Below are 19673 nucleotides of genomic sequence, written 5' to 3' on the forward strand. Positions count from 1 at the left end.
ATGACCGTAACAACACACACGGATGGATACCTCCAATTGCTTGCGCCTGGGTGGCTCACTCAGTTAAATATCCGACTCTGGATTTCAGCTCAGGGCATGATCTCACAGTCTGTGGGGTCAAGCCCCACATCGGGCTCTGGGCTCCTAGTGCAGAGCCTGCTTGGGATTCTCTCTCCCTGTCTCTCCCTCTCTCTCTCCCTCTCTGCCCCTCCTCCTGCTTGCTCTCTCAAATAAACATTAAAAAAAAAAAAAAAAACCACTAATAAGCAACTTTTATTTCTTAGGTCAGTAAAAAAGAACAAAGGGGGCCAATTTAAGTACAAAATTTTTTTAATAAGCATTGTGACAAAAACATTTCCTTGTAACTGCTAGAAACATTATGTAGAAAAATTATGAATTGGTTTCAAAAAAAGCTTTCAGATTTCGTTTTACTCAGCTTCTACACCTAAGACGAGGGCTGCCAGTCACCCCAGCATGCCAGGAAATCGGCCACCATGTCATGGCTTTAACAGATACACAGGAGGATGGAGAGCCTCCTTAAATACGTAACAGAAATTATAAATGTAAAAAACGTTAAGTGAAAACACTGATACAGCTTGTAATTTAGAACATTTGTTTAAAAATAATATGCTGGAAAAACCCAAGATATAAGAAAATATTTCAATCAAAAAATCACCTTGCAGAATTTTACAACATAATAATGGCCTGTCAGTATATGATTCTTAAAAGTTTATCTCCCTACCTGCATGAGCCTGTTACTATTTCTTTTGTAATTTTAGGCACTATTGATTTTCCACTGAAGAACATGAACCGTCCACCTCTTTGATGTACCCGACTTCTTCCGGACAACAAGCTCTCAAGAGATACGCATCATCAGCATTTTGCTTAATTAATACTCAAGGTTGACAACAGCATGCATTGGTGAACACCAGTTACAGCTACGCCATCGGACATATTACGAATACCTTTCCCACCCTGATAAATTTATAACTGCCTGGTTTTCTCATTTGCTTATTACTTCTCTGGGTCATAACCCATTCTTTGCCAGTTGTCCAAATCTGTCCATACATCCTGATGCATCAAATTATCTACAAATGTTATCTTCTTGGAAGGCTTCCGCCCAGCTCCAAACTGGCAAGAGAGTACAGACTGCCAAGACGACAGGAGACCTTCAAGAACCAACAAGGACTCAAGAGGAAACCTTGGGATGACCCACTCCAAAGACTCAGCTTCCTGAGAGGAGGAGGCAGATTCTCAGCCACGAACGAGTGAACGTTCCTCAGGTCACTACTACCACATGCTGCCACACACACTGTAGTCATTCTCCCAGAACAAATCCAAGGGCAAATGCATAAACATAATAGCTAAAGTCAATGGTCTAATGTTGCGTAAGAAACCCAGCACACTTTCAGTAGACACAGGCACAGCCCTTGGCGGGTACAGGTCTACGGCAGGAGCAAAACCTAGGTCCACCATGCACAGCTCTTTTGTGGGGACACAAGTGGACATGAGCAAGGCAAGCGGTAATGGTGATGAATAACCCTTAGTCGTTTCACACAAAGCAAGGCATTCCCCATGGATATTGCGCTGTGCTCCTCGACGTGCACAAACATCAACACACTCTCTTCAAACACCACTCTTCCCCGCACATGCTCGAGGGTAAGGTGAATCAATACTCACTACCGAAACCTTTACTCACACTCGGCCTACCAAGAAGACTTCCTTTTTCTTCTCCATTCTGTGTTTTTCCAAATTCCTACTATAGCATCTACTAGTTTCTTCTAAATTATAATATAAAAATTTTTTTAAAGCATGAACTACTAGCAACATAAAAATTCACCCAATCTATCTGTTACTAAATACGGCTCATGTTGTGACATCTGTATTTTTATTTGTTTAAAGATAAGTCTCTTGACTTAGTTGGGGCCTCAGGGCTAAGAGATTAGCCAAGCATATTCAAAATAATGCATTTATTTATTCAGGGCAAATCTTAATTTTTCTTTGTCTTCAGAAGAAAGAGTTGCGAGAATGCCTGTGAGCTGTGATGTAACGCCAATTTACTGTCACCTTTACTGAAACTTGATTCCTTGAGCTAGAGGAAGGTCCTTACTGTAGTTGATGGTGCTAGAGGGGAAAAAAATATGAACAAATTACAAAAAGAGTAGTGCACACATAATATAGACTGTTTTATGCCATTAAGAAAATTTAGCCTATCTGTATGTATTACAAGGTGAGATGTCCAAGATACAAGTTGGTGAAGAAAAACAAAATTAGGACAAAGTTAGTATAGATCCAGTGTTAGGGAAAAAAAAAAAAAAAAGAGGGAGAGAAACAAATCTGGGAAAACACCTATCAAACATGTTATTCATAGTCTTCAGGGCACAAGAATATGGGGAATATAATTTTCTTCATTTATCTCTCAATAACTTGTACTGAACTAGAAGGAAAAACATAGATATTCTCATTCCAAAAGAAATAAAATAAACTGCAATATTTTAGAAAATAAATATCTTGCCTAGTAATTATATACCTAGATTTTCTCCTGAGAGGAACAATATCCCTATTAAATGGGTCCTGGGGCTCCTGGTGGCTCAGTCAGTCATGCGTCCAACCCTTGGTTTCAGCTCAGGTCATGATCTCATGGCTTGTGGGTTCAAGCCCCGTGTCAGACTGTGCGGACAGCTCAGAGCCTGGAGCCTGCTTCAGATTCTGTGTCTCCCTCTCTCTCTCTCTGCCCCTCCCCTATTCATGCTCCGTCTCTCTCTCAAATATAAACAAACATTAAAAAACTTTTAAAGATAGTTATAGCCTTAGAAAGAAAGAAAGAAAGAAAGAAAGAAAGAAAGAAAGAAAGAAAGAAAGAAAGAAAGAAAGAGAGAACCAAAACTAAGTGAAGCAAACCAAAATTAAGTGAAGCTGTGCACAGAACAGGAAGTAGAAGAGCTTTTAATTTTAAAAGAGCATTCCAACCAACAGCTCGAAGCCCAAACCCATCCTCCCAAAGCCTGGTCTTACCAAGTGGATCTTCTCATGTACTGTTTCCAGGCATCACTACCAGACTCGCGGCCGCCCCCAGTGTGCTTTTCTCCTCCTAGAGAAACACACAAGAAATTTGTATCTCTTGAGCAGTTTGTCTTTACTGGCTCCTACTCAGCAGCAGAGAAAGATACCAAAAGAAGACCAGAGCTACCCAACCAGTGAGTTTACATTTAGCTCAGAGTATCTCCTCTACAAACAAAAAGCAGAGATAAAATAAACCAAATAAACAGGAAGAAAGAACTAGTAGGGGGGCGGGGGGAGGATTAAGAGGAAACAAATTTGCCAAGAACCAAAAGAAAACCAACCTTACCATGACACAATGTGTTAAAATGGGAAACCTCTAGATGGTAGAAATAAAATTTTATTTTCTCGTTTATGCTTAGCTATACATTATTATCTACAATATACATACTCTGCTTTTATAATATTTTAAATGCTATGGTAATATCCTTAGATTATAAGAAGTGATTCTTATATATATAATGATTCCATACAAGAAAAGGATACTATGTAAAAGTGTGCCATCAAATCACAAGACATTAAGTCTTGATGTTGTGTTTAGTAATAGATACTAAATACTATACAGATACTAAACAGAGGAGAAAATAGTTAACAGAAGAGCTAAGAGAAAAATCTGAGGGGCACCTGGCTGGCTCAGTCAGAAGAGCATAAGACTCGTGATCTCGGGGGGGTATGTTCAAGCCCCACACTGGATGTAGAGATTACTTAAAAAAAAAAAAAAAATCTTAAAAAAAAAAAAAAATTGAGGATATCTCCCATATGGAAAAAAAAAACCATAAAAACAAAAAGATGCAAAATAGGAGGAAAAAGATAACAAAATTAGACAATTCTTCAAGAGCTAGTATTCAAGTAATAATTCTAGTAATTAGCAAGAGAAAAATTGGGGTGCCTGGCTGGCTCAGTCAGTAAAGCTTGCGACCCCTGATCTTGGGGTTGTAAACTCAAGCCTCACGTTGGCTGTACAGATTACTTAAAAATAAAATCTTTAAAAAAAAAAAAAAAAAAGGAAGGGAAAATAATTGTCAAAGAAACATTACCAAAACAAAACTAGTCAAAACTCCCCAGTACTGAAAATGAGCCCCAATATTCTAATGCTCATCACTGGCCCACTGCCAAGAAAATTTTTTACAGTGATCTCCACCGACATAAAAAGTAGACCCCAAATTTTTTGATATGGGAAAAAAAAGAAAAGAGACCAGAAATCAAAGTGGACTGGGCTTTCCAACCACAATACCAAAAACCATAATGCCCATGGATAACAACGTCACAAATCTGAGGAAACATTATTGCCAACTACACAGGAAACGCACGGCTTGTGATCTTGCTGCATCTGGGAACCTGGCTGCTATACCTTTCCCGACACTGTAAAACTTTCCCTAAAAGATACAAGTGTCTCACTGGGCCTCACCTGATTTCATACAACGGGGTTTATGTTAAACACCTGCTTTCCTTCAGGGAGTCTGGAATTTTGGTATATGCCAGGGAAAGGGTGCCTAGATGACCAGCCCCCAGTAAACGCTGTGGGTGCTGAATCTCTAATGAGCTTTCCTGGTAGCTGACATTTTAGGTATTTTGTCACAATCCACTGCTGGAAGAATTAAGCACATCCTGTGTTGACTCTGAGAGAGAGAGCACTCTTAGAAGCTTGGTTGGTTCCTCTGGTCTCCCCTTAATCTCTCCTGGCATGATAATGTCATGCCACACACACAGAGAAGGAGGGTTGAGAAGGTTCATCTATCCTAACAGAGGGTCAACACATAATGGAGAGAGAGTAAGCAGTTAAAACACTACTTTGACGCCTGGCTGGGTCAGCTGGTAGAGTATGTGACTCTGGATCTCAGGTTCAAGAGTTCAAGCCCCAAGATGGGTGGAGAGAGTGCTTAAAATAAATAAATAAAAATTAGGGGCACCTGGATGGCTCAGTTGATTGAGCATCTGACTTCAGCTCGGGTCATGATCTCAAGGTTGTTGAGTTCGAGCCCAATGTCGAACTTGCTGCTATCAGTACACAACGCGCTTTGGATCCTCTCTCTCCCTCTCTCTCTACCCCTCCTCCCTCCCGCTCTCTCAATCAAAAAAAAAAAAAAAATTGATTAAAAATAAATAAATAAAAACTTTTTTTTTTAATTGAAGTAAATTCAAAGGTAAATTTATATTTTTTTCCCCCCCAGTAATAATCTCAAAGTAGTTGCCTCTGGTTATGAGGAGGAAAAGTGGGAGAACAGCTTTTTCCATCTAAAAATTAACTGTGGAGGGGAACCTGGGTGGCTCAGTTGGTTAAGCATCTGATTCTTGATCTCGACTCAGATCATGAGCTCAAGGGTCATGAGATCAAGCCCATCTCAGGCTCTGTGCTGACAGCATGGAGCATGCTTGGGATTCTCTTTCCCAAAATAAATAAACATTAAAACAAACAAACAAAAAACCTCAAGACTTAGAAAATACAAGTAGAACCCGGTGAAAAAACCACTTTAGTATTTTATCTAAAATAAAAGATAATGTTGGACACTTAGCACACTGCTTAGCAATTAAAAACCAGAATTTTTCATGTGAAACTTTCTGGCTTATGCCTAAAGCCAAGGGTTCTTAATGCTGTCTGGGTCATGGACCATTTCCCCCCAAAAGAGATGCCATTTCAAGGGGTCACATATCTTAGGTTAAGGGCCCTGGCTCTAATGGGATACTGCATTGGAGAAAAAAGTCAGACCCTGGACAAGAACTCTGCACATGACACATAAGCTCTCTCAAGCATGTAAGACCAGGTTGTTACCAGGTTCTATTATTCCAGTTTTTTAGTCAAACTTTTCTAAAAGCTACTACTGCTTTTCTTGTGCTCTCTTGATTGTGTCCCCACCCCAAATTCCCAAGCTGGAAGACAGAACTTCCAATACTTAGAATGTGGCTGTGTTTGACAAGAGAACCTTTAAGGAGGTAATTAAGGTTAAATGAAGTCATAAGGAAAAAAACCCATGAAATCATAAAGGTGGGGGCCTAAAACAACAGGACTGGTGTCCTCAGAAAAAAGGAGGAGACAGCAGTGATACATGTGCTTCCACAGAGAAAAAGCCACGTAAGGACCACAAGCCAGGAAAGAGGCTTCAGGAGAAACCAACATTGCAGAAACCTTGACCTTGGCTGGACTCACAGCCTTCAAAACTGTGAGAAAATAAATTTCTGTTGTTTAAGGCACCCAGTCCATGGTATTTTGTTATGGCAACGCCAACATCTAACATACTGCCCCCAACGTGGAAAAGGATTCTTTACATACCAAATGCACCTCCAATTTCGGCCCCACTCGTTGGGATATTGACGTTTACAATGCCACAGTCTGATCCTTTCGGTCTGTGTGTAAAAAGGGAAGCATGGTTGAGAGCAACCCATTAGGAAATTAAGAAACAAGGGGCGCCTAGGTGGCGCAGTCGGTTAAGCATCCGACTTCAGCCAGGTCACGATCTCGCGGTCCGGGAGTTCGAGCCCCGCGTCAGGCTCTGGGCTGATGGCTCAGAGCCTGGAGCCTGTTTCCGATTCTGTGTCTCCCTCTCTCTCTGCCCCTCCCCCGTTCATGCTCTGTCTCTCTCTGTCCCAAAAATAAATAAACGTTGAAAAAAAAAAAATTAAAAAAAAAAAAAAAAAAAAAGAAAACAAACAACAGATGTCTGGGGGGCTCAGTCGGTTAAGCGGCGGACTTCAGCTCAGGTCATGATCTCCCAGTCCATGGGTTCAAGCCCCATGTTGGACTCTGTGTTGACAGCCCAGAGCCTGGAGCCTGCTTTGAATTCTGTGTCTCCCTCTCTCTCTACACTTTCTCTGCTCAAGCTCTGTCTCTCTCTCTCAAAAATAAACACTAAAAAATTAAAAAAAAAAAAAAAAAAAGAAAGAAACCCAACAAACAAAAAATCCAAACCTCTAAGACTCTAGATGCTCAAATACTTATTTCAACTAGGATGGCTTCACTTTCTTTTTTATAAGTCCATTCACGAGACAAATTAGACTTACATAAGTTTTCAAAATAGACAAAGTTATACCCAAGCCAGCGGAAGATTCTGCCCAAATCCTTGGTAAAGATGCTACTTGAAAGTCCCTGTTTTACTTCATTATTCCATGCAAAGACTTCTTCTTCACTCTAAAAGGACAGACAGTGGAATGATACAGAATTCAGGTCCAAGTTCACACTGGTACATTCATAAAACGTATAACTTTAGTGCACAAAAGTAAACTAAAGATTAACCTACTAATTCCGTTTCTCTGATACACATCTTTGTATGTTTTTCCCTTAATTGTACTCTGAGACACAGAGGAGTACATGCTTCCATTCAAGCTACTATGTAAGAATTTACAGAGCTCCAATTATGCACAACCCACATATCTAACTGCTTACAGTACACTTAGTTATTTAATCCTCATCCGATGATACAAGTTTTATATTATCCACGGTTTAAAGACTAGGCAAGAGACACTAAATAATTTGCTCAAGAATTTAGTCACACACACACTATACAACATGAAATTATACCTCTAGTGACATCATGTAAACCAGTGATAAACCATTTAAGTCAAGTGTTTTAAACATCAATCATATAACTGTAAAAAGACACAATTCTCATTATTTTTTAACTGTTAATTACGGCACATTCCAATCTCGATTCAGTCTCTTGGGATTGCAGAGAGTGGACCTGGGAGGGGTGGCGGTCAGGTTTTGTCTAACCTTAGCCGAGAAGGGCATAGGTGCCTCTCTTTTATTCCCCACAGGCAGTTTTTCTTGCAGAGTAACTACCTAAAACCTCCCTATAGGCTAACAGAGTGAAATTTCACATACTTTCATTTTCTTTACTTTTCTCATTTGTTTTTTCAACATTAAACTAGAGAAAAAGCAAACAGAACCCATTTTTACCTTGAATTTAAAGACATAAAGGATCGGAGCAAACGTTTCTGTGTGGGCAATGGACGCATCGTGGGCCAGACCTGTCACAATGGTTGGTTCTACATAATTTCCAGGGCGATCCATAACCTTCAGTAGAGAAGTAAAATCACAGGAATGAAAGCATTTTGTTTTCTGCTACTTTGGGTCATCAGATACAATCTTTGCCGTACTTGTGGAGGAAAATTAAAAAAAACAGACAAACACCATCTACAGGTGAATTATTTCCCAAAAATAACATCATCACGAATGAAAACGTTCTCTGCCTCCTATCGTTCCTAAGTTAGTCGGTCAGATAAAAATAGAAAAAAGAAGGATGAGGTTACACTGAAACACCGTTACAGGTGGCTTTTTAAAAAACTTATACAAGGTAAAAATATGTCATCTATACCATCTGTGTTTTAAGACTGTAATGTGAGGGGCACCTGGGTGGCTCAGTCGGTTAAGTGTCTGACTTCAGCTGAGGTCACGATCTCGCGGTCTGTGAGTTTGAGCCCTGCGTCGGGCTCTGGGCTGATGGCTCAGAGCTCACAGCCTGGAGCCTGCTTCCGATTCTGTGTCTCCCTCTCTCTCTGCCCCTCCCCCATTCATGCTCGGTCTCTCTCTGTCTCAAAAATAAATAAAATGTTAAAGAAAAAAAATTTTAATGTCTGACCCTTGATTTCGGCTCAGATCATGACCTCACAGTTTGTGGGTTCAAGCCCCACATTGGGCTCTGTGCTGACAGCATGAAACCTACTTGGGATTCTCTCCCTCTCTCTCTCAAAATAAATGAATGAACATTAAAAAAAATTACAATAAATAAATAAAGACAGTACTGTGTCCACCATCCCCAAATTCCTATACTGAAGCTTTAACCGGTACAGTGTGACTGAATTTGAAGACAGAACATCTATTTATTCATTTTTGAATGTTTTTTCTGAGAGAGAGAGAGAGAGAGAGAAAGCACGTGTGTGCACATGACTGGGGAGGAAGACAAAGAATCCAAAGCAGGCTCCAGGATCTGAGCTGTCAGCACAGAGCCTGACACAGGGCTCACTCCCACAAACTGCAAGATCATGACCTGAGCCGAAGTCCAATGCTTAACTGCCTGAGCCACCCAGGCACCCCTGGAAACAGAATCTTTACAGAACTAATTAAAGTTCAAATGAGGTCACATGTGAGGGGCCCTAATCAGCCAGGACTGACATCCTTACAAGAGGAAGAGATACCAGAAACACAAAGGAAAAGCCACGTGCGCACACCAATCTGGTGGCCGTCTGCATGCCAAGAACACAGGCCTCAGCAGAAACTCTGCCAGGACCTTGATTTTAGACTCAGCCCCCACAACGGTGTCAATTTCTGTCATTTAAATGAGCCAGTCTGCCCTAGCAAACCAATACATACTGTACAAAAATCAAAAGCCCCAAGAGTATACTGTAGACACTCTCCTAACCAACCTCCATGAAACCAAATTACTAGTTCATGTCCACTTAACTAATGCTTGCATTCCTTCTGTAAAATACTCTTGATGCCCATGGTTGGGTGGTCTAGTCTCCACTGTGCTTGTGTTATTCTTTGAGCTGTGTGTTTTCCAAGAGTCAACTGTATCAACTCCCAATCCCATGCATGACAGCAGTATCTATTACTGTAACACCACAGTGCATTACATAACTTACGTACATGTTACACAAAGAAAAGAAAGTAACACGAGTAACAAAAAATACACAAATATACAAACACACCTCTATTTAACAAGGCGTGTGTGCATGTGTGTGTGTGTGTGTGTGTGTGTGCACGTGCTCTGCTGTCTGCAGGGCCCGCTTCTGATCCTCTGTCCCCTTCTCTCTCTGCCCCTCCCCAGCTTGCTCTCTCTCTCTCTCTCTCTCTCTCTCTCTAAAATAAGCAAACATTTAATGCGGTGCCTTGGTGGTTCAATCAGTTAAGTGTCTGGCTTCAGCTCAGGTCGTGAACTCATGATTCATGAGTTTAAGCCCTGCATCGGGCTCTCTGCTGTCAGTGTGGAGCCTACTTCAGATCCTCTGTCTTCCTCTCTCTGTCCTTCCTCACTCCCACATGTGACTTACTTGCTCTCTCTCAAAAATAAACACTAACAAAAAAATTTTATTTTTTATGTTTTTAAATGTTTTATTTATTGAGAGAGAACAAGTGAGCAAGAGAGACAAAGCGTGAGTGGAGGAGGGGCAGAGAGAGAGGGAGACAGAATCAAAAGGAGGCTCCAAGGCTCCAAGCTGTCAGCACAGAGCCCGACACGGGGCTCAAACCCACAAACCGTGAGATCATGACCTGAGCCACCCAGGTGCCTCTAACAAAAAAATTTTTTAATAAACATTTAAAAAAAAACCAGAGAGGTATCAGTTCCCAAATACTAAGATACATATTTTTAACAGAGCTTTGTATTGTGCTATGAAAACCTTCTACCCTGTGTTTGTTGATCTACACATGTCGCCGCGTGTCCACTGACAGACGTTTCAAAGCTCTACGGGAAATGCAAAGTTCAAAGTTCCATGGGAAACGTGAGTTCAGAACTCGGCACCACTACAGTGACCGTCATCAGGGCTAAGATTTATGTGATACAAAAATGGGAGTACACCATCAATGGAAAAAAGAAACCCCGGAGTCAACCCAGTGACTAGACCAACACACTGCCCAACCAAATGGTCAACCAGTTATTTTTGTTGCCTTTATACCAAATTGCCTTATAACCGATTGGTTATCCAACAGTAACGTTTGTGGTGGAAACACTTGCAGCCAAGAGATCTACAGCGAAACTGCTTCATATCCTTTGATTTCCTGCCTTAACTGACTTTTAAAAGTAACCACTAAATACAGATTCTGATTGCTCTGAATACAAAGTCTTGTACTGTCCCATGGAAAAGTCTCCCTTCCATACAAATTCCCAGGGTCTCAATTCAACAGCCATCACGACTCGGAGTTTCTTGTGTGTCCTTCCAGAAGTTTTCCATGCATTTTATGTTGTCACTCATTGAAACACCTATTTCCCCCTTATGAAAAGATGGAGAAGGCAAAGTCAGTAGTTGGGGGACCCTTCGCCATCTGCCCAGAGCCCTGCTCAAGCTGAAAGGAAAGGAAGCAAACGTCTGTCACTACCAAGCTGGGCTGTCATTACCTTGCCACCATAGACCACAGTGCCACCTTCTTTCTTTGCTTCCTCCACTGCTCCAAGAAACATGCTCACTGACTGTTTGGTGTGGAGTGGCCCATAGAGGACATTAGCTGCAGAGAAAAAGGAATGTGTGTCATTTCACCCCAAAAGGCATCATTATTGTTAGAAAACCTTTCGCAATGAACAGCCCCACCCCTTCAGACAGCCTCTCAGTGTAGACAAGGAGTCAGCAAACTCTTCTGGTAAAAGGCTAGACAGGAAATAGTTAACGTTCTGCATGACACAGGCCGTCTCTGCCACAGTAGTCACAGCAGACACTTAAACCAGGGGGTGGGACTGTGTCCTGCTTTAAGTTTCTCTACATAAGCAGGTAGTGAAATCTGTCAATCCCTGGGTTAAAGGAATGGCTACCAATTAATCAGAGCGCCACACTTAAAATATACGATCCGTTTATTCATGACCATGAGATCATGCTCTAAGAAGTTCACAGGCTCAGGAACGGAACAGGGAAAAACAGATGCAGCCCTATATGGCTGCTGGAATCCAGACCATTAAAAGTGGCCAGGGGACAGAGGAAGAAGGGAGATCTAGGGAGGCCTCAGGGGCATCTTAGAGCACCAGTCACGGGAAAAGCCGGCTGAAGAGGATTCCAGCGCGAAGAGTAGCAGAACGGAGTGTGGGCACTGGGAGCTCTACAAGAAAGATGGGAACGCTGGAGCTCAGGGAGCAAGGGAGGAAATGGTACACAGCCAGTCAGGGGGTGGGCAGGGGAGGAGGCAGAGGTCACGTCACAGAGACTGTGAGCCTGATCCAGAGAGACTTGGAAGGGATCCAGGTTTCAGCTGAAGAGCCATTAGAAGTCACTGGAGTGTATGAAGCAGGAAAATGAATTATTTCATCTAATTACATGTTTAAAAAAACCATTCTGGCTTCTCTGGAAGGCAAAAGTGGAAGCAGGCAGGTCAGGGAGGGGACACTCTTGCAGCCTTCCATGAGAATGGTGGTGGCTTGCACAAGGGTCATAAGAGTGCAGAGAGGGGCGCCTGGGTGGCTCAGTCGGTTGGGCGACTGACTTTGGGTCAGGTCATGATCTCACAGTTCGGGGGTTCGAGCCCCACATCTGGCTCTGTGCTGACGGCTTGGAGCCTGGAGCCAGCTTCTGATTCTTTGTCTCCCTCTCTCTGCACCTCCCCTGCTCGCACTCTGTCTCTCTCCGACTCTCAAAAACTAAATAAATGCTAATAAAAGAAAAAAAATTTTTTTTTTAAAAGAGTGCAGAGAGAAGAAGCTCGTCAAAGTCATCCCATCTGAACATCATCTCCGAGACTCACCCACCAGCCTACATCAAGCACCCAGGATCCTAAGCTAGGAGCAGACTTGACGCCCCACGTGCCCGATAACCTGCTTCATATGCCCTCAGGCCTCTCAGAAAAGAAAAAACAAAAAGTCTGGGATAGAAACACTGGTAACACCAACTGTCAAAAAGGAATACCTTCGAAATCAACCAGATACTCACAGTCCCAAGGGTTCCCCACACGGATCTGTGCATAGGCCTTTTTAAGTCTATTTACAACTTCATCATGGATGCTCTCATGTAAAAACTAAGCGATAAAAGAAACATTCAAGGGAAGATTCAAATAAACACATAAATTTGTCAACAATGTGCGATTTTTATTAATAGTACTAATTTATAGTTCATACTAGTTCTTAGACACTGTGATCTCTGAAAACAAAAGCAAACAGAAGTATACGTTCTTTAATTATTTAATTCCTACTTTTAATAACTACATTAAGATAATAAATTTCCACTCGGTAGATGTTAAACAGAAATCATAAGCCTTGTCTTTACCAAGTTTCTAAGGACCTGTCTGGCCAAGCTTCACACAGCAATTATGCCTGTTTTTACTCTAAAGCATTCAACATCTTAATTACCAGAGAACCTCAAGTGTATCTGTCCCAGTTGTGGTGAACACATATTGACAGCTGTTTGGTCTGCCTTGGTATGGCTGTTGTGTAATAGCATGCTCTCGGCGGATTAGGTCTCCAGAGGGAGGACTCAACCAGGAGGACCGCCTTTGGACTCACACTAGGTAGGATGTGAGCTCCAAGCTATGTTCCCACTGACAGGGGTGAACTGGTCCAGCCATCCATTCTCTGGGTCGGTTTTCATGTAGCAAATGGATTGGCAGTCATGGAGAGGTCCACAGTACTGGAATCGGTTTTTCTACATATCACTGTCCCTATGAAAACCAATCTGGGCAGTGACTAATAGCATCCTTTAATGTTTAACACTAAATGTAAAGCATGGACTTGTATACTTGCTCCAAGACACAAAGGAAAAGTAAAACTTAGCTGAATATACGAAGGCTTGACTTCCATGTCATTTCACATTTCACCATATCATTAAAATTATAATCTTTTGGATGACCTGTTTCCTTCTTAGCATTAGTGTAATAAATGTCTAAAGTAAATTCAACAAATTGTAAACATTCTATGAATATCATATCTCAGATGTTTCTGGAGAACTATAGAAAAACAAAGGAAAGACAGATCTGCAACTGTTATAAAATACAGAGAAAAAATGAGTATGAAAAGTTACAGAAAAAGTAGGCTTAATTTCCAGACCCATTTTATTCTAATTTAGATTATGTTAACCTTATAAAGAATTCGTTCATATTGAGGCTAAGAGTAAAAACACAAAGCCAATTTCTCTGTAATTTAAATGCACAACTGTTTGAAATTTTTAATTACAAGAGGAAAACTCAACAATAATAATTTTTAAAATGTCAAATGTAGCCACACTTTGTACCTAATCAAAACTTGCTTGGTTGTAGTACTGAGTTTTCAGGACCATGAGAGCCATGAAAATCAGGCTGATACCCCACACAAAACCGAAATCCAGCTCAAATATAAGTACAGACATTAAACTTCCCAAACCCCATACGCTGATGCTAAATCACATCTCCCTCTGTGCACTTAATAATAATGTGTCCTATATATGTGTGCACAGACTATACATTCATCCAGAGACAACCCACATTTGCTTTTCAATAAACCATGTCACATCAAGTCTAGAAATGTAAGACCAGACTTATGGCCCCAAATTAGTACCTTTATGTTTTACTGAAGTGGCTTTATAATGAAGCCAAGGCTCTATATCCTTTAGCGAATAATTTTCGAATTCTTCAAACTTATAACTGATTTTATTCTCCAAGTGACATTGGACTTTGTCCATATTGTTTGAGGTCTCCGTCCCCAGTCCAGCTCCACCACTTGTAGCTTGGGCACAATCCCTGGTTCATCAGCCCTGAGCACATAAGAGTGTATCAGGGCCACAGATGTGTTGTGTCTATGGGAACACATTTTTCCAGTAATACTTGTACACCACTTCCTAACAGCGCAACGTGTAACCAAGTGGGGTGTGAAGACAACGTCACGCGCCCAATGCCGACACACTCACCAGGCGCCTCGCAGTGGTACATCTCTGGCCCGCTGTCCCCACGGCTGCGAAGAGAGCCGACGGAACGACCAAGCTGAGGTCTGCATCCTCAAAAGCTTGGAGAAACAAAACACACACCTGTCAGTGTCGCCATGTAGACGGGCTAACTGGTCGACCAGATGATGCCATCAGAAAGCTCAGGAAGAGAGTGTCAGCATTACCCCAGTGATGTAAGCATGTTCACACCACGAAGCCTCCATTAAGAGCAGAATAACGAGCTCTATGGTCTTTACCTCAGTACAGTTGTCAGAGATATTAATAATGGTAGGCACCTGACAGGATTTTTGGGGGGATTAAAGGAAATAAACTCACATGAAACAGCTGAGCACAGTCCCTGCAACTACCCAGGCTCACTAAATGCTAACTATTTGCAAATGAACACTCTCTAGATTAGAAGTCCAACCCGAACAAACCCATCGCCACATGCTTTTTAAACTTCTGGTGTTCACCACAATATAGGCATCTACACATGGTAACAATGGCAATATACAAATTACCAGGTTTTGCCTTCTTATCACAAAATCCATGCTTCTATTAAATCTCAATCCATCTATGTTCATTATCCACAAAAGGCTAATAACCTATTTTGTGCCTGACAACTGAAAATGAGAATTGGGTAAACTCCAAGCCTATGGCTTAGGTGATAAAATGCTTTAAGGAAGTGATCCTTCCCAATAAAAAAGCACTCAACCAAGATCTTACTATAGACAAACTAATTTTTTAATATATAAAGGAATCAACAAGTCATGTAAGAGTTACTTACTTTAGAGAAACATGTGGCCAGTTTTCAGAAAGCAGAAGGAAAAACAAGAAATCATGCCAAGCTACAAAGGCTCAGACACAGGCTCGAAGCCCCAGGTAACATTTCCCAGCATGAACACCTGTCCTTCCTGGTTATCTCTGCCTTCAAACCTTTGTGTCGTATCTCACAAGTGAAACTCTGAAACCTAAAATTAGGTCTTACATGCACACAACAGAGGAGGGAAGAAAGAGTGTCCACCCAAGTTCTGTATGGTCACCATGGCTACCGAAGCTATTCTCAACAGCAAACAAATAAAGGGCGCCTTACCAATGATGGCATTGTTTCCTCCAAGTTCTAACAAACTTCTCCCTGTAAAAATACACAAACACACGTTAATGCCCATTTCAGTACTTAGCGCACACTGACAGATGGCCTCAAATCACAGCCTATCTCAACTGTGTTTTCTTTTTTTTTTTTAAGTTTATTTATTTATTTTGAGAGACAGAGAGAGAGAGAGAGAGAGAAGGGGAAGGGCAGAAAGACAGAGAGGGAGAGAGAGCAGCCCAAGCAGGCTCCGTGATGTCAGCACAGAGCCTGGCGCGGGGCTCCATCTCACAAAACACAAGATCATGACCTGAGCCGAAACCAAGAGTTGGACACTTAACAGACTGAGCCACCCAGGCACCCCAGTTTATTTTCTGATTTAAACTGTAGCATAAGGGGGCACATGGATGGCTCAGTCGGTTAACGTCTGACGTCAGCTAAGGTCATGGTTTCATGGTTCGTGAGTTTGAGCCCCACGTCGGACGCTCCACTTTCAGCGAAGAACCGCTATGGATTCCCTCCCTCCCTCTCAGCCCCTCACCCACTTGCTCACTCTCTCTCAAAAATAAAACACGTGAAAAAAAATTTTTTTAAACTCTATCATAAGGATTGCATTGATGTCAAATTTCTTGACTTTAATAACCTTATCATACATAGTTATATGGCACAATGTCCTTCTTAAGAAATACACCAAAATACTTGGTGAAGAAACACAATGTCTTCACCTTTCCCCAAAGGTTAAAAAACAACACGCACCCACAGTTTATGTGTGTGTGTGCTGCCGGAGAGAAAGAAAGTGATAAAACAAATGGGGAAACAAGTAAGTAGTGGGTGAATTTTGTTCAAGGGTATACAGGAATTTCTTGTGTTAGTCATGTAACTTTTCTCTAAATGTGAAATTATATCCCCTCCCCAACTCCACAAACATTTAGTGTAAAATGGAGCAGTCATTGTGGAAGACTGTGTAACTTTCCAAGAAATGAATCACAGGATTACCATATGCCTATCAATCCACTTCTGGGTACCTAACCAATAGAAGTGAAAACAGGAACGTGAACAGGTAAGAGCAGACCTATGTTCAGAGCTGCGCTGTTCGTAACAGCCACAAGGTGGAGACAAAAATAAAAACAAAAAACAGGAGCTGCAAGGTAGCAGTAGCCCAAGTGCCTATCAATAAATGCCCGAATCAGGGTGCCTGCGTGGCTCAGTCGGTTAAGCGTCCAACTTCAGCTCAGGTCATCATCTTATGGTTTGTGAGTTTGAGCCCCACATCAGACTTGTGCCGACGGTTCGGAGCCTGGAGCCTGCTTTGGATTCTGTGTCTCCCTCTCTGCCCCTCCCCCTGCTCACACTCTGTCTCTCCCTCCCTCAAAAATAAATAAACATTTTTAAAAAAATTTTTTAAATGAATGAATGAATCAACCAAATGTGGTAAATACATACAAGGGAACAACCTTCCGCCCTAAAAAGGAAGAAAATTCTGACACACGTTGCAACCTTTAAGACATGCGATGTGAAGTAAGCCAGTCACAAAAGGACAAATATTGGGTGGTGATTCTACTTATAGGAGGTTCTTAGAAGAGTCAAATCCACAAAAGAAAGAAAGGAGAATGATGGTTGCCAAGGGCTGGAAGAAGGCAGAAATACGGAGGTGGTTTTTAATGGGGATGATGTTGGGAAAACAAAAAAGGTCTGGAGATGGATGATGGTGATGGTTGCACAACAATGAACATGTACTTAATGCCACAGAAGTATACACTTAAAATGGTTAAAATGATACATTTTATATTATATACATAATACAAAATATATATACATATATACGCTTTTACACACAAACATTTTTTTACCACAAAAAAAAAAAGTTAAAAAATTATGTGCTCAGATGGCTCAGTCAGTTATGCATCTGACTCTTCATTTCGGCTCAGGTCATGATCTCACAGTTCATAGCATCAAGCCCCACATCGGGGTCTGCACTGATAGTGTGGAGCCTGCTTGAGATTCTCTCCTCCTCTGTCTCTGCCCCTACCCTGCTCATGCTGGCTCACTCTCTCTCACTCTCACTCTCTCTCAAACTAAAGAAACTTTAAAACAAGTATGTGCTCACTGCAGGAAAAAATGTTTTAATCAGAAAGTATCAAACAGGCAAAAAGTCATGGCTCATAAGCATAATGAAATCTCTCCTCATAATTTGGTATAGGGCCTTCAAATCTCTTCAATGTTCATTTCTATTTACTTGAGATTGTACAAACTAATTTGCTCTTACACATTTACCTAAGTTGTTAAGAGCTGTTTAAAAAAAATCACTGCACAGTACTACACCATGATGACAGACTAAATTTTACTTAGCTACTGCTCTAGTGTTGGATATATTGGTTAATTTTTTTTAACGTTTATTATTTATTTCTGAGCTGGGGGAGGGGCAGAGAGAGAGAGAGGGACACAGAGAATCTCAAGCAGGCTCTGCGCTGTCTTCGAGGAGCCCGATTTGGGCTCGAACTCACAAACCCTGAGATCATGACCTGAGCCGAAATCAAGAATCAGAGGCTTAGCCGACTAACCACTCAGGCACCCCTGGATTGTGTTTTATATTGCTGAATTTTAAGAGTCCCTTTTTATTCTAGATACCAATATGTTATCAGATAAAGGATTTGCAAATACCTTCTCCCATTCTGTAGGTTGTTCCGTCCATCTTTTTGATAGTACCCTTTGAAGCACGAAAGTTTTTTTTTTTATTTTTTTTTTATTTTTTTTAATGTTTATTTATTTTTGAGACACAGAGAGACACAGCATGAGTGGCAGCGGGGCAGAGAGACAGGGAGACACAGAATCAGAAGCAGGGTCCAGACTCTGAGCTGTCAGTACAGAGCCCGACATGGGGCTCAAACTCACAAACCGTGAGATCATGACCTCAGCTGAAGTTGGTCGCTCAACTGACTGAGCCACCCAGGCGCCCCTGAAGCACGAAAGTTTTATTTTTGATGAAGTCTATCTCATGTTGGTTATGTTTTAAGGGTCATATCCTAGAAACCATTGCCTAATCCAAGGCCACAAAAACCTATTCCTATGTTTTCTTCTAAGAGTTTGATAGTTCTGGCTCTCACATTCAGGTCTTTGATACATTAGGAGTTAATTTTTCTGTACAGGAAGAGGTGGGGTCTACTTTCATATGTACATACTTGGATATCTAGTTGTCCCAGCACCATTTGTTAAAAAGACTAATTTTTCCCTCCACTGAAATGTCCTGGCACCCTTATCAAAAATCAGTTAACCGTAACTCGAAGGGTTTATTTCTGGACTGTTATTCCACTAATTTTTATGTCTATCCTGATGTCAGTACATAGTCTTGAGTTTTTTATACTGAATTTTTTAGACTAAGTTGCAGTATTAGGACATATGGGTCCCCCTTTGGTCGTTTTCAAGACTGTTTGGCTGCTTGGGGTCCTTTGCATTTCATCTGAATTTTAGGGTCAGCCTGTCAATTCTGCAAAGAAGCCAGCTGACATTTGGAAAGGGATTGCAGTGAATCTGTAGATTACTTGGACAGTATTGATCTTAGGCTACAATAATACTAAGTTTCCCAAACAGTAAAAATGGGATGTCTTTACATTGACTTAGGTGTTCTTTAATTACTTTCAATGATACTCTAGTAATTCCTGTGTGAAAGACTCCAACTTCCTTTGTTGTATTTATTATTTTTTAAAGATTTTATTTTTAAGTAATCACGTCCAACGTGGGGCCTGAACCCACAACCCTGAGATCAAGAGTTGTATGCTCTACTAACTGAGACAGCCAGGAGCCCCTATTGAATTTATTCTTAAGTATTTTATTCTTTTTGACACTAGTGTAAATGTCTTCAGAATTTCATTTTGAGAATGCTTATGGTCAAAGTAAAGGAATGCAAGTGATCTTTGTATTGTATCTTGTATCCTGTAACCTTGCTGACCTTAGTTATTAGCTCTACTGGTTTGTAAACTTGCTGTTTAAAAGCAATGCCTTTGGC

General features: G+C 41.2%; 1 protein-coding gene across 1 annotated transcript in view; it reads right to left on the reverse strand.

Moving 5' to 3' along the window:
- Positions 1-312: 312 nt before the first annotated feature.
- Positions 313-19673, reverse strand: part of ALDH7A1 (aldehyde dehydrogenase 7 family member A1) — a 41480-nt gene continuing 22119 nt past the window's right edge. Inside the window, exons 10-18 of the mRNA XM_045487262.1 lie at positions 15674-15715; positions 14566-14660; positions 12622-12706; positions 11109-11215; positions 7952-8068; positions 7086-7183; positions 6329-6402; positions 3016-3091; positions 313-2124 (exon numbers count right to left, since the gene is read on the reverse strand). Of these exons, the coding sequence (XP_045343218.1) occupies positions 2070-2124; positions 3016-3091; positions 6329-6402; positions 7086-7183; positions 7952-8068; positions 11109-11215; positions 12622-12706; positions 14566-14660; positions 15674-15715 (749 nt within the window). The 3' untranslated portion in view covers positions 313-2069. The remainder of the gene's footprint in view (positions 2125-3015; positions 3092-6328; positions 6403-7085; positions 7184-7951; positions 8069-11108; positions 11216-12621; positions 12707-14565; positions 14661-15673; positions 15716-19673) is intronic.

This window comes from Leopardus geoffroyi, chromosome A1 (assembly GCF_018350155.1).
Source record: "Leopardus geoffroyi isolate Oge1 chromosome A1, O.geoffroyi_Oge1_pat1.0, whole genome shotgun sequence".
NCBI lineage: Eukaryota > Metazoa > Chordata > Mammalia > Carnivora > Felidae > Leopardus > Leopardus geoffroyi.